This window comes from Asterias amurensis, chromosome 2, assembly GCF_032118995.1.
Source record: "Asterias amurensis chromosome 2, ASM3211899v1".
Classification (NCBI taxonomy): domain Eukaryota; kingdom Metazoa; phylum Echinodermata; class Asteroidea; order Forcipulatida; family Asteriidae; genus Asterias; species Asterias amurensis.
In genome coordinates, this window is record NC_092649.1 from 19,751,732 (window position 1) to 19,766,224 (window position 14,493).

The 14,493-nt window shown below is 36.7% G+C and overlaps 1 protein-coding gene across 3 annotated transcripts in view; it reads right to left on the minus strand.

Annotated features, from left to right (window-relative positions):
• The window catches only part of LOC139952231 (uncharacterized), a 76,420-nt gene extending 62,733 nt beyond the window's left edge, over nt 1-13,687 (minus strand). For all 3 annotated transcript variants that reach the window (XM_071951307.1, XM_071951316.1, XM_071951299.1), the window contains exons 1-4: nt 13,542-13,687; nt 8,537-8,781; nt 7,317-7,405; nt 1,230-1,286 (exon numbers count right to left, since the gene is read on the minus strand). In XM_071951307.1, coding sequence (XP_071807408.1) covers nt 1,230-1,286; nt 7,317-7,405; nt 8,537-8,642 — 252 coding nt within the window. In that variant the 5' untranslated portion in view covers nt 8,643-8,781; nt 13,542-13,687. The remainder of the gene's footprint in view (nt 1-1,229; nt 1,287-7,316; nt 7,406-8,536; nt 8,782-13,541) is intronic.
• Between the last annotated feature and the right edge of the window lie 806 nt (nt 13,688-14,493).

Below are 14,493 nucleotides of genomic sequence, written 5' to 3' on the forward strand. Positions count from 1 at the left end.
GTTACGTGTACTAAATCATCAAAAAATACACATGGAAACCGTTGAGGCCATTATTACTAATTAATGTATGCTCAGGTAAATCCTGTCCTTGAAAACAATATTGAACATGCAGTGAGGGAACATGGTAAGCTTGCAAGCACGATTCTCAAATATTGTTACTCTGTTTAAATATGATCTGCACATGTTAAGTGTACACATAACGCACTCGTCAATCCATTACATATTGAGTGTGGCGCAAAATATGTCAAATCCATTTTCATATTGATTGTGGCAAACAACACTTCTGCACACAATATTAATAATGTTTCAAAAATTTATGGAAAGCTCTTGTTAATATAGGACTTCAGAAAATGAAGGTAAAATTATTGAAAAGAGAAGGGTTGACACAAGGTGTTAAAGGAATGGATGGGAAGGTAGTGGGTGGAAGGAAACAGAAAAAGACAGACAAATTGGGTGATAAGGAAACCTTGTGTGGAAGGCAAAGGGAAAAGCAAGGCAAACCGGGTAATATGGAAACCTTGGGTGGAAGGAAAAGGGAAAAGCAAGGCAAACGGGGTAATATGGAAACCTTCGGTGGAAGGAAATGGGAAAAGAAAGATAAAATTGGTAAAAAATGAAACCTTGAATGGAAACAATAGAAAAGGAAACCTTTGGGGTGGAAGGAAAAGGACAAAGAAAGGAAAACTGCGTAAAACAAGGAAACATTAGGTGGAAGGAAAAGGAAAAATAAGGGAAATAAAGGAAAACTGGGTATATGTAAGGTAAACTAGGATGAAATGAAAAGGGAAACGAAAGACAAACTAGATCCATGTATTATGGAAACCTTGGGAATTAACAAAATGATCAGCCAGTAAGGTATTGATGGACAGGTAATGAGAAATAGGAGGAAGAAAAAGGGAAAAGAAAGAAAGGCAAACTGGGTAATAAGGAAACCTTGCAAATGATTTTATAATTAGTAAGAAAGGAATAAATTGGAAGATAATGTGAAATAGGAAAGAATGGGGGGAAAAAAATTGAAATAATTAGCTCCCAACTGATCAACAATCAAATCAAATTGTGGTTAAAATCACTGAAACAACCCCAGGAAATAACAACAGGGAAGTCCTAAATGCTTCACGTTCAGCTTTGAGATGCTGGTCACTCAAACTAATTGGCAAAAGTCATTTAAAAATTCATTAAGTCCACCACACGGAAAAATTAATAGTGATTAATATTTTATGAATACATACCTGCCTGATGTTATGAGCGATCGTGCCTGAAGCGACATTCCAATTAATCTCCACCGTCTGAAACAAAATCCGTAAATAAATTAGCTCATGCTATAAAGGTAAGGTATGAAAATAAGGAATGAAAACACCCAAGATAATTGTATAGAATTGTGTGCTTTCAGATAAATGAAGCCTTCATCAGATTCAAAATTGTTGGTGAAACCTTTCCTCAAACTAAGTTACTTTAAAGTGTAATGTTTCTGACAATGTTTTATGACATCAATATAAACCACAAGGGAAACTGACTGGGTAAATGTTTGAAATGATTTTGGGGTTGAACAAAGAGTTGACTAGAGTGGGATTCGAACCAACGACCTCCGGATTAACGTGCTGGCGCTCTACCAACTGAGCTATCTAGCCCTATATTGGCGGTGTCCCTATTTTGTCAATATCTTTGTTCGGAGGTGCCAGTCAGAAGCCATATTAACGGTTGTATGGCTTCCGACTGGCACCTCCACACAAAGATATTGACAAAATAGGGACACCGCCAATATAGGGCTAGATAGCTCAGTTGGTAGAGCGCCGGCACGTTAATCCGGAGGTCGTTGGTTCGAATCCCACTCTAGTCAATTCTTTGTTCAACCCCAAAATCAATGTTTTATGACATCAACAGCTCTCTAGTCGTAGTGCTCAAGTACATCACAGTTTTTATGGTCATTAATTATTTGAGTACACCATAAGTGTACAATCCCTTTGTGTAATTGTAGGACTCTGTGAAAATTGTATTCTTGACAAATTGAAATCAGAATAAAAAAAGTTATTCACAAATTTTTTTATGACAATCCTGAGAAAAAATTCTATTCAGATTTTTGAGGAGTGAAATAGGCTAGTATTCGTTTTCTTGATCAAAATCTAATTTAAAAAAAAATCATTTTCAGCAGTGCATGGCGAGATTTTTCATTTTTTAATTTGAGATTTAGATTTGGATTATAAACTAACATCGCCCTACAAGTTTCCCAGCAAAGAAACATTCAAATTAGAAGTGAAATCAACAAGAAAAAAATCACTGCTCAGAAAACCAGCCTGTGTCGTGACATAAATGACCTCAAAACACAGACTGGATGAAGGTTGTTTATTTTCGTTGCTATGCAATTTTCCTTGTCTTGTTATGATCAAGTCCATAGTGTGACGTCACAGCGCTGTGTTCCTAGGTGCTCAAGGGCTCTTAAGTGAAACTCTGCATCTTTGCCCAGCGTGGCCCTGCTCAAATTAGTTTGTTTTTTTTACATTATAAAACCTTTTTTTTATTTTAGTTTTACTCAATTATTATAAATAATCACTACACACTTGTTTACCTTTCTTTAACAATAATGTTAATTTTATTCAGGTTTATGTTTTGGTTTGAATCCCACTCTAGTCAATAAAGTTTTTTTTTTTACATAACTCAGGAAAAAACCGAGTTTACAGTGCTCAATACACATTTAAAAAAAAAATCATATATTCTTTATCTCATTAATGAACTACCAATTAAATTGTTGTATCCACTCCTAACACAGCGGCCTATATTGGTGGTCTAGTGGTAAGATGCTCTAGCAATGCAAAGGTTGAGGGTTTGAATCCCACTCGAGTGATTTGCCCGTCGATTCTTTTTTTCACAGAACCCTGGAGGCTACTGAGCATACAGTGCTTTTACACATTGAGTTGCTCTCCGATTAATTTTTTAGGAAATTATGCTTGCAACTTTGACACTATCTCTATTTAATCAATAAGAAGTTTATTTGAAGTAGCTATTAATAGAGGCATACATGTAAAGATGGAGCTACCGCAATGATGTAAATGTAAGGGAGAAATTTACTCCGGCATTTTTTCACCCCGTAAGATATGCTGAAATAATAAAAAAAATTCTGGATGTTTGGCTAGCTACTACCTGAGTAAACATTACCACATTTAGACTTTGACAGCTTTATTAAAGCGCTGACATCCTTTGGTAATTGTCAATATACCAGTCTTCTCACTTGGTGTATCCCAACATGCATAAAATAACAAACCTGTGAAAATTTGTTGCAAGAGAATACTGGAAGAAAAAAAACCTTGTTGCCCAAATTTGTGTGCCTTCAGGTGCCTAATAAAAAGCTTCAGGCCTGAAGTCTATTAGAATTTGAGTGAGAAACTATCCGTCAATAGGATCCGTTTCTCACAATGTTTTATACTATCAAAAGCTCCATTGCTCGCTACCGAGTAAGTTTAATGCTAACAATTACTTTGAGTAATTAATAATAGTATCCAGTGCCTTTAAGACTCAATGGAGTAGTAAAATTCCGAAATGAATGAAAGAGAAAACAATTCTGACTAATGCAGTTTTCACCACAAGGGATTTTTTATGAGATTTTTATGTCAACGGGGCGCTTCATCCAGAAAATGCGGTGTGATGGTTTGCAATTAATAAGAGTCTAAATGCATACAGGTACAATTATGGGTACACATTTTGTTTTCTAGGGCCCATTTTTTTTAACAACAGTTTGAAAACCACTGATGTAGCTGTTATCTCAATGTTATTTATGTATCGCTTTACAATTGCTGTGTCAATGATGAAACAAATTAATGTGATTGAGTTCGTCAAATACAAGATCTGCAAAAAGTTTCTCAATATTCAACTGTTGTCTTTGTAACAAAAAGTGTACCAATGATTGAGGCAGTGTACATAATAAACATTATAGGCCTTATACGTACTTTAGTTGTATTCCTTCCCATTCCCTTATTGGTAAAAACAAAGATATAATAAAAAATAATACAATAAATTTAAAATATCTAAATAATCCATTATAACATCCCTCATTTTCTCATTGTTGTTTAAACCTTGAAAGGTTGATATTTACGTATAGGATAATGCCCGAGGTGCGCGCCATTCGTACCCACGAATGGCGCGTTCACCGAGGGCATTATGCGACTTAACCCACACCTGTGACGTCATGCTATTGTTAAAATCGCTCCATTGTTTCGCACGAATGGCGCGATATTGTTTAATTTTTAAGTCAATTGTTTGTATGTATTACGTAAGCTTGTTCACTCCAGTGAACACCACTGGTGGTGTGTGAACAATGGACGAAGACCAACATTTAGGAAATATGCTCGTTCCTTGGATAGTGGCATCATAGATCGGGAGCGAAAGTGGCAGCAGATAAGTGATTTTGTTTCTTGACTTTAAGTAAATTTATACAAGTTAGTGATAGAAACAGACTATCAGATGATGTTGTAGCCGACTTTCTCGGTCTACAAAAAACCCAAAAGGTGAAGTTAAAAGAAGTGACCTACCCGCGTACAAGCCTGTGGTTTCAGATTTGTTTTTAATAAACAAATTTAAGCTACCTTTATGATCAACAATTTCAGTTGAATTCCTGTTATTTTATGATGATATTGAAAAAAGTATCTTTGCAATCTTAAATTTTAGGGTCTTTACTCACTTACCATGTTTGTGTATGATAAATTAAGCATTTTGAATTAATAAAAACCAAAAACAAAAATACTGGTTAAAATGAAATTGATTTATCTGACTTTAAGACCTGCTCAAATTACTGTTGTAGTTCTATGATTATTTTTTAACATCTCAGCTAAATAATAATTTATTAATGTAGCTGTTCACTTGTGGAAAGTGTTAACGATCATTTTGCAATACATGTGTAGCTTTATTAACCTGTGTTAAAAACCATTAAAAACAAAATAATATGGTCCATTGCGTCATTGACTTCATCTACTTTATTCCCTAACTCTTTTATGCACAATGGGTGAATAGATGTACCCATCGCGCCATTCGTGCAAAATAATGGAGCGATTTAACAATAGCATGACGTCACAGGTGTGGGTTAAATACACGCTAATGGCAAACCACTTTAAATACACTTGACTTCATCAGTAAAATGCCTCCGGCAGCCTAACTCTTTGCATTATTGAATTTAAAACGATCCTTTTATCCCCAAAATTTGCTGAATATATTCAAGCTACGAAAATCTGTAGATGTCCAAAACGCAAGCATAATATTTTGTCCTTCGTATTTGAGTAATTTATTGAGTACATGGCCAACCTACATGTACAAATGGTGTAGGTCTTGTTTGATTGTTCCCACCAAGGGAACTTAGAAATCCCACAAAGGGGATCTATATCAATCTTTCTCATTTCATTTCATTTTTATTTCTGAATTCTGGTTGTGAAGCCACGGACTCTCAGAAAAAAAAAAAACTTTAATCACTGTACTCGCCAAGAACCCAATGCAGAGAAGACAAGGAAGGAGGTTCAGTTTTAGATATTGGAGAAAGAAAACCAAGAGAATTACAGCATGGAAAACCCAATTCACAAGTGGGATTCGAACCAGGGTCCTAGAGTTGGAAGGTGAAGTAAGATATCACTAGGCGAACCTGATAGCCCTGAGTGAGGGGGGATGTAAGAGGGGGCAAGACATCTGATTGGGGGGGGGGGGTGGGGCTAGGCTAGGGTGTTGAGCTTGGGAGGTGGGTGTGGGGGGGGGGCGCCAACCAGTTACACCACTAATACTATTGTTACATGTATTGCCTCTCCTTTGGAAGTCTTGTTTCAACTCGAATTAGTATAAACCATCATAAAACCAGTCATCCGTTAAATTGATTGGGACAAACACAATGTCTCTAGAAATTTAATTAGGGAGAATCAATTTTCCCTCTCTCACTTTACATAAAGGCTTCATTGTAACTTTAATGGCTCTTTTGTTTTTCAAGGGGAGAAACCAGTTTGTTGTATGTTTCTATGGCTACATCGCTACGGTCAATTCAAGCATGTGTGTTTATTGATTCAATAACCAGGGCGACACGATGCAGCTTTGTCTAAAAGATCAATACTTGCTTTTAACACTACCCCTGCATTCGCCGTCTAGTAACACCTGGACCCAATTTCATAGAGCTGCTTAAAGGGTAATATGTACTTTTTCCTAACAAAAAACACAATGTCAACAGATTTACATTAAACTTACACAGTTTGAAGATTATGATAGTAGAAAGTTCCCCTTGAAATTTTACTTACTGAGGTGCTGTAGTTTTTGAGAAATGAGTAAAAGTTATAATTTTCGTCTCAGTTTTAGCATGTAAAAACGTATTAACCAGTTATGCTATGGTTTTGGTATAATATCATAACTGGTTAAGGGGATTTTACATGCTAAAATAGTTTTGGTCTCATAAGACCAAAACTATTTTGTGACTTGTTTTACTCATTTCTCAAGAACTACACAACCTTAGTTAGTAATATTTGAAGGGAAGCTTTCCACTATCATTATCTTCAAACCCTGTAAGTTTAATGTAAATCTGTGGACATCTTGAGAAAGTACCCGAATCCTTTAAAGCCATTATACACTTTCGGTAAACAGTATTGTCCAAGTCCCACACTTCGTGTATCACAACTTATATATAAAATAACAATCCTGTGGAAATTTAGGCTCAATCGGACATCGGAGTCGGGAGAAAATAACCGGAAAACCCACTCCTGTTTTCGCGCGTTTCGCCGTGTCATGACATGTGTTTATAACAAATCCGTAATTCTCGTTAACGAGAATTTATATTGTTTTACAGTTTTCTCAAAAAGTAAAGCATTTCATGGACTAAATTTCAAGAGAAGTCTTTCACCATTACCTTCTGTAAACCCTGTAAATTATTTGTAAATCTGTGAACTTTTTTTTTTTTTTCTGTACCGAAAGGGTCCAATGGCTTTAAAGGCGGATTTGGGTACTTTTAGTAACACAAAACACAATGTTCACATATTTGCATTTAACTTTCACCATTTGAAGATAATGATAGTAGATAGCTCGCCTTAAAGTATTACTTCCTTAGGTGCTGTAGTTTTTGAGAAATGAGTAAAACAATTTTCCGAAAATGCGCTTAACATGCAAAAATAAATTTTGTGACTTGTTTAGCTCATTTCTCAAAAAATACAGAGCCTCGGCCAGTAATGTTTTAAGCGAAGCTTTCTACTATCATTATTTTCAAACTGTGTGAGTTAATGTAAATCTGTGGATATGTGTTTGTGTCCCACAAAAAGTGGCAGGATACAGAATTACTGTTTTGTTGCTAAAAAGTAAAGAGAGAAATTTACCTGTCCCTCAGTGAGAGTGACATCTCCGGGAGAGAAACCCAGCTTGGTCAGACCGACTCGGACAACATCAGCTGATGAACCCCCCTTTCCTGAAACAAATAAAAATAATATTTCATAAATACCCGGGACAGTTTGTCCATTTTGGTCGGTCGAGAGGGCATTAAAGACATGGACACTATTGGTAATTTTCAGAGACCAGTCTTCTCACTTGGTGTATCTAAACATAATTTATATGCACAAAATAACAAACCTGTGAAAATTTGAACTCAATCAGGCGTAGAAGTTGCGAGATAATAATGGAAGAAAAAACACCCTTGTCACACGAAGTTGTGTGCTTCCAGATTGCTTGATTTCGGGACCTCAAATTCTAATTCTGAGGTCTCAAAATAAAATTTAAATATTTTAGTGGAAAATTACTTCTTTCTCGAAAACTCCTTATTTCAGAGGGAGCCGTTTCTCACAATGTTTTATACTAGCAACAGCTCACCACAAGTTTTTATGCTAATAATTATTTTGAGTAATTACCAATAGCGTCCAGAGCCTTTAAACACACATGATAACAAGCGCAGAGTGTGAGTAGTAAAACATTATCCTCAAAACATTCCTGCATTTTCACTCCTTTCCAAATTCCATGCCCCGAAAAACGACAAAAACAAACTGCAGTATTACATCACCTCTTTTTGGGGCCTGTAGTACAAGTTTCCATCAAGCTTTCCTGTGTTTGTTGTGATTATTTGAAAGAGCTTAGGATGGTCGCCCGGGACTGTAAAATACTAGTTGTCTAAAAACCTATTGTTGGTGAATGCAGCTTCATACGGTAACTATGACTATTCTTAAAAAAATTCCTTACATTTTAACTCCTTTCCAAATTCCATGGCCTGAGAATTTACAAAAACAAAGTATACATCACCAATCATTTTGTTTTTTGGTCGGTAATATAGTTATTGCCCGAGCCTTCCTGCGTTTGTTGTGAATATGAAGGAACTTAGCACATTCATCTCGGACTCTAAAACACACATGGCCTAATTACCTATTGGTGGTGAATGCCCGGTAAGTTTGCTTGCTTTTTTGTACCCCAAAATTACAAAAACAAATACAGTATACATCACCTCTCATTTTGGCCCGTAGTATATTTTCCATTCAATTCTTCCTGTGTTTGTTGCAATTATTTTCAAGAGCTTAGGACATTCTGCGGAGACACTGTTAAACAAACTAATTACCTTTTGTTGGTGAATGCGACTTGGTCCGGTAATTATGACTATTACTCCGTGGTTTCTGGCTCGGTGTTAGGGATGCGGAGGAGGTTTTAGACGCACCAGTCCCCATGGTGATGCTCCAATTACTTTTGGCTGACTGTGTCCAAACACAAGTGGCTACATCTATAGTATATCCAGCTGAAGGTCATCATTAGGAGAGTCAATTAAAATACTTTGTCAGTGTTCCTCCCACTTGTGTGTGCAGGTTTCTATAGAAATTGAGAAAAACAGATATTTTACAGTATTAATTTTTGTTTTTACCCATATACATCGATGTGTGTCAGCACTGTGCACCTAGTACTTTCCCCGAACTCTTTGAAAAAAGAAAAAACACCAGGCCTTTTACTCAGGTGGGATTCGAACCCATGACCCTTGCAATTCTAGAGCAGTGTCATACCAACTAGACCACCGAGGTTGCTTGGTAGCTAGAGGCAGCTAGAATCCTATATTTAGCAGCGGCCAGCGGGTACTGCAATGATTTAATAGATGGACATTTGCATCAAAAATAAAGAATGTATTTTGGTTAAAGGGTGTATGTAACTTTTGACAAAAAACATAATGTCCACAGATTTACACTAAACTTACACAGGTTGAAGATAATGATAGTAGAAAGCTTCCCTGAAAATACTACGTGCTGAGGTGCTGTAGTTTTTGGAAAATGAGTAAAACAATGTCATGAAAATAATTTTTGTCTCATGGGACGAACATTAAATTAATCATTTACAAACGTATTTTCATGACATTGTTTTATTCATTTCTCAAAAACTACAGGCCTCAGTAAGTAAGATTTGAAGGGAAGCTTTCCACTATCATTATCGTCAAACCCTGTAAGTTTAATGTAAATCTATGGACATTTTGAAAAGGTACCCAAATCCTTTAACCCAACCGATGTGTCTTGGCTCTGTATTACTTTTCCGAGCTTTGTAACAAAAGCCACATTTTTACAGAAAGTTTGTTTAATTTCATTTCAAAGGTTGGTAGCATTTTTTGAGATAAGTGGTTACATGTACATGTATATATGTATGTCCAGGCAGGAAGAATGGAGAGTCAAAACTACCTTGGTGTAACCACCTTTGGTGTGGAGCTTGTGCTACCAAGCTTAATGGCAAAACAACTCAAATTTATTTCAAAGATCACGTCTAGGCAAATTTGGGCCGATTTCCTGTGCAAAGTTTTAATGCCATACTATGTATGGTGAATATTACATCCTATCTTGGCCTCTTTTTACACTTTTATTTTGTGGCAAAAGAGCTCCGTTTTTTTTTTCCCTCAAATAGTATTTTTTTTTTCATTAGGAAAGAGCCGCGTAAGGGCCCTGCTATGCAACACCACAAACAAGTGTTGATACAAAGGTCAACAACCAACTTATTGATCTGGTTTCTATGGCAATCACCATTAATTGGTACCCTGTCAGAATATTAAGGACATTCCTCTATTGTTAGTTAAGAATGACAGACTTCATAAATCTAAAAGCTAGAAATACAATTACACTGATTGATTGGTGAAATTTTCACCTCGTATTTACACGATACAATGAACGCTCAGTGATTAAATTTGCTTGGCAACCGTCTATAAGACAATAGACTGTGCATGTGTATTCAAACATCGAGGGCCATGCTGGTCCAAACCCTAGCCTACTGAATCAAAGATGCTAATATGTAGTCATTGTTCAAGATGTTTTCTCTTTTTTTTTATACACGCGAGACTAAAGCCCGGTTCATACTTCCTGCGAGTGCGAATGCGATACGAATGTTGACGTCACAAATTCGAATTATTCACTGCAGTTCAACTTTGCTCAACTCACTTGCGAATAACGCTGCGAAAGGAGGGTTGTGACGTCAAATTCACGTCAATTTCGCTTCGCATTCGCAGGAAGTATGAACCGGGCTTTACACAGTCTATAGCCAATGGAAATGTCTTTGTTTGTCTGCATTCTTGAAGGGGTTTGCCATTATGAGTTTGTACTCTGGAACAATTTACCATACAACATCCGCCACACTAGCTCACTAGCAGTCTTCAATAAATCTGTAAAAACCCACTTGTTCAATTTATTTGTTTATTTATTTTGTTTATTTCATTACTTGTTGTTAATTGTGTGTAAAGCGCTAAACTAAGTATCTAGCCCTATGCTGACGGACTGATGGTCTCCTTATTTTGTTCAGCGACCGTGAAAAATTACTTCTTCCTCAAAATCTACGTTACTTCAGAGGGAGCCGTTTCTTACAATGTTTTATACTATCGACAGCTCCCCATTACTCGTTACCAAGTAAGGTTTTATGCTATAGTTATTTTGAGTAAAATTACCAATAGTGTCCACAACCTTTAAGTTTCATTCATAAATACCCCAGTTTCGCTACTCCTATTGGTGGAGAGCGCGTCATGTGGGGGTGTTTAAACGGTTGATAATGACCAGCTGAAGCTGTTTATATCCGGCTGGCTTCCGCATGTCGGGCGTGCAAGCTAACGTACGCCAATATTATCACGCGGAACGCAATTCATAGCTATTAGTAACAGCGTGTTATCTATTTCTAAGCGCGCGTGCGTACACACAACCAATGCACATCAAACAGATTCTTCACAAAGTTTTTGAAAAAAATATTTAAAACCTTGAATTTTAATTGTCAAAGTGTCTATAACTGTATTTAAAGGCAGTGGACACTATTGGTAATTACTCAAAATATTTATTATCATAAAACCTTTCTTGGTTACAGTAATGGGGAGAGGTTGATAGTATAAAATATTGTGAGAAACAGCTCCCTCTGAAGTGACGAAGTTTTTCGAGAAAGAAGTAATTTTCCGCGAATTTGATTTCGTGACCTCAAGTTTAGAATTCGAGGTCTCGAAATCAAGCATCTGAAAGCACACAACTTCGTGTGACAAGGGTGTTTTTTTCTTTCATAGTTATCTCTCAACTCCGACGACCAATCAAGCTCAAATTTTCAGAGCTTTGTTATTTTATGCATATGTTGAGATACACCAAGTGGGAAGACTGGTCTTTGACAATTACCAATAGTGTCCACTGTCTTTAATAACGCTTTTTAACAAATGGCATTTATGAATGGGAATAAAAGAGTAGTGACTCGTTCTTAAACGTCCGTTTAAAACCTTGCAGGGTCGTTGCCGTGTGATAAAGGCCCTCACCTTCGGCTCGGGCCTTTATCACACGGCAACGACCCTGCCCGTTTAAGAACTATTCTTATACAATGATGTGATTTATAAGATGATTCCTATTTACTGTAAAGGGAACCCCACGCCAAACATCTATTTTTTAGAGTTAAGCCCACTTTATACTTCCTGCGAATGCAAAGCAAATTTTGAGGTCATGGCTTTTTTTAAACAAATGTTTTGCAGGAGTTGAACACAGTTCAACTGTTGAGAACTATTCGTTGCAAATTTGTGACGCCAAAATTTGCTTGTTATTTGTAGATAGTATGAACGGGGCTCATACTTCCTGCGAACGCAAATGCAAATACGATGCAAATTTGACATTAATTTGACGTCACAACTCTGTTTCACTGCAATATTGCAAGAGAGTTGAGCACAACTCAACTGCTGCGAATTATTCGTTGCGAATTTGTGACGTCAACATTGAATCGCATTCACATCGCAGGAAGGATGCACCAGGCTTATCGACCACTGAATGCATTTTTCTTCCATTCTCTATCTACCTTCACTTAAAAGTGTCCTTACAAGTACAAAAGTGTGTTTAAATGAATTACAACACAATAGGTTTTCCTGACCCATTTCAGCAAAAATAAATTCAGCTACTATTGTGCAGTAAACGATTTCCTTGTACAGCAGAGCAAAATGCTACACAAAATGTATTAATTTGCTACTAAAAAAATGACTGTACGCTACTCAATATTAGCATTTAGTGCATACAAAAAAAGCTCAGTCTAAATTTCTTGCTATTATGCAAAGTTGCTGGACAAAATTGTTCTCTGTTGTGCAGTCAATTTTGTTTTCACGACACTCGATTTAGTTTGACTCATTCAGGTTCGGTTCACTCATTCTTGTCAACAATTCAAGACTAGTTTTACCCTTCTTCAGCTGAATTTCTACTATATATAAAGCCTGGTTCACAAATTTGCAATGAATATTTCACATCAGTTGACTTGTGCTGAACTAGTGCGAAACATTCGATGAAGAAAAAAGCCCTGTGACGTCAAAAATCGTATCGCATTCGATTCGCATAAATACTGAGTAGCTATCTGCACGGGATAGCCACACCAGGCGTTTGTACAGTAGTTAACAGATGTAGATGAACCGGGCTTAACACTGATGAAATTGAATGGTTGACCAGCCTCTTGCAGCAGGCTTTTGGTAAATTATAATGTCATACTGTTTATACCGGAAGGTAAAGATTCAGAATAACTGTGAGAACTGTTTTTGTTGTGGAGATGATTTTCAATACCCACGCTAAGCTCAAAGAGAGTACAAAAGAACACATTTATAGAGACTGATTTTGGCAAGATTTGATTTCTAAAATAACTGTGTGCATAATACACTATAGGATTTTGTACTTGACCAATGAGGTTTGCAACTTTGCAGAGACAACATCGCCAATCGGCATCAGTTATCATGTATGATGTAGGCCAAACAAATTAAAAATTCCCATTTCTTTTAGGTCTTAGTCATTAGCTGCAGTGCCAGTGTGGTCTGAGATTGTGAAAAGAACTGGTGATTTTTTGACAGTTATTATTAAAACCGTGCACTGGTCCTTAATTCCCAGAACCACCACAGCTCACAAGAATAGATTATGATTATGGAGCAATAATAAACTGCTCCGTGAAACCCATGATTGATCTGCAATCCTCACCAAACTTTGAATGGTGAAGATACACAAAATCAGATCAGTGTCTCACTCTTGATTGCATCTTCATCAAAGTTTCCAATCCTACTTTTTGTATTTGTGCTTTGTCTTTTTTTTAATCGAAGAGATAAGACTAAGAGATTAAAATAAATTTACCAGATCCTAGTGAAGGTTGCACATTGTCCTCAGGTACGTCTCCAATCCATTGTGAGAGTTGCTTTGCTAAAATACACAAATCGCTCCACTGTCTCGATCCAGTCGACTGTCACAAAAATGCCTGGGAAAAAAACATCATTTTCACACAAAAATTGTATACTGCACACAGGCCAGGCACCCTGACTTACTCACTGAAGAGTACAACCGGCAAATCTGTTGTTATGGTACCTGTCTAAATGCAATTAGTTATTGTGCGTTGCTGATCGGCAGTGTCAATATTGATTTATTTTTGAGAGTTTTCTTTCATGCCAAAAAGCTTATCTAGATTTGTGAACAATACAACAAAATAATATAGGGGAAAACTCTGTCTTGAAATGATAATCGGAATGATATAATAGCTAGGTGATTAGCAAAGCGCCAATGCAAACAGAACAATATTTTCCCCACTGTTGCAGTCACTTTAGACACGCCCCTTATTTGGTGCTCACCTCATATGAACAATGGGGGCGCTATGTTAAAATAATGGTCTTTGATTTCTGATCATTAATTTCTGTAAGGTGACTTGACGACATTTTCATCGGTGACAAGTTTTCAATAATTTGGTTCACAACTATATTTTGAATATTTTTTGCATGATGTTTATCAACAATTTTGCATCGGGGATAATGAATAGTAATGGTTTTCACCGGATACGTTACCAGACCAGCCTTATAAGCCACGCACCACTTTGAGCATCCGTCATAAAACGTCGACGATTGTCTGCTTTAAAAAAAAAAAAAAAAAAAGTTTCTTAAACAAAGATATACGATTGTTTGAGCCAAAACCATTTCACTCAGCTCTTCTGTCATACGTTACCCTTTTTTATTGTCACACACGCGCTTAGAACTGGGCGCCATGAAGACTGCAGCCGTTTCCTGCAAGAAAAACTCATATCATGAAAGATTAGAACACA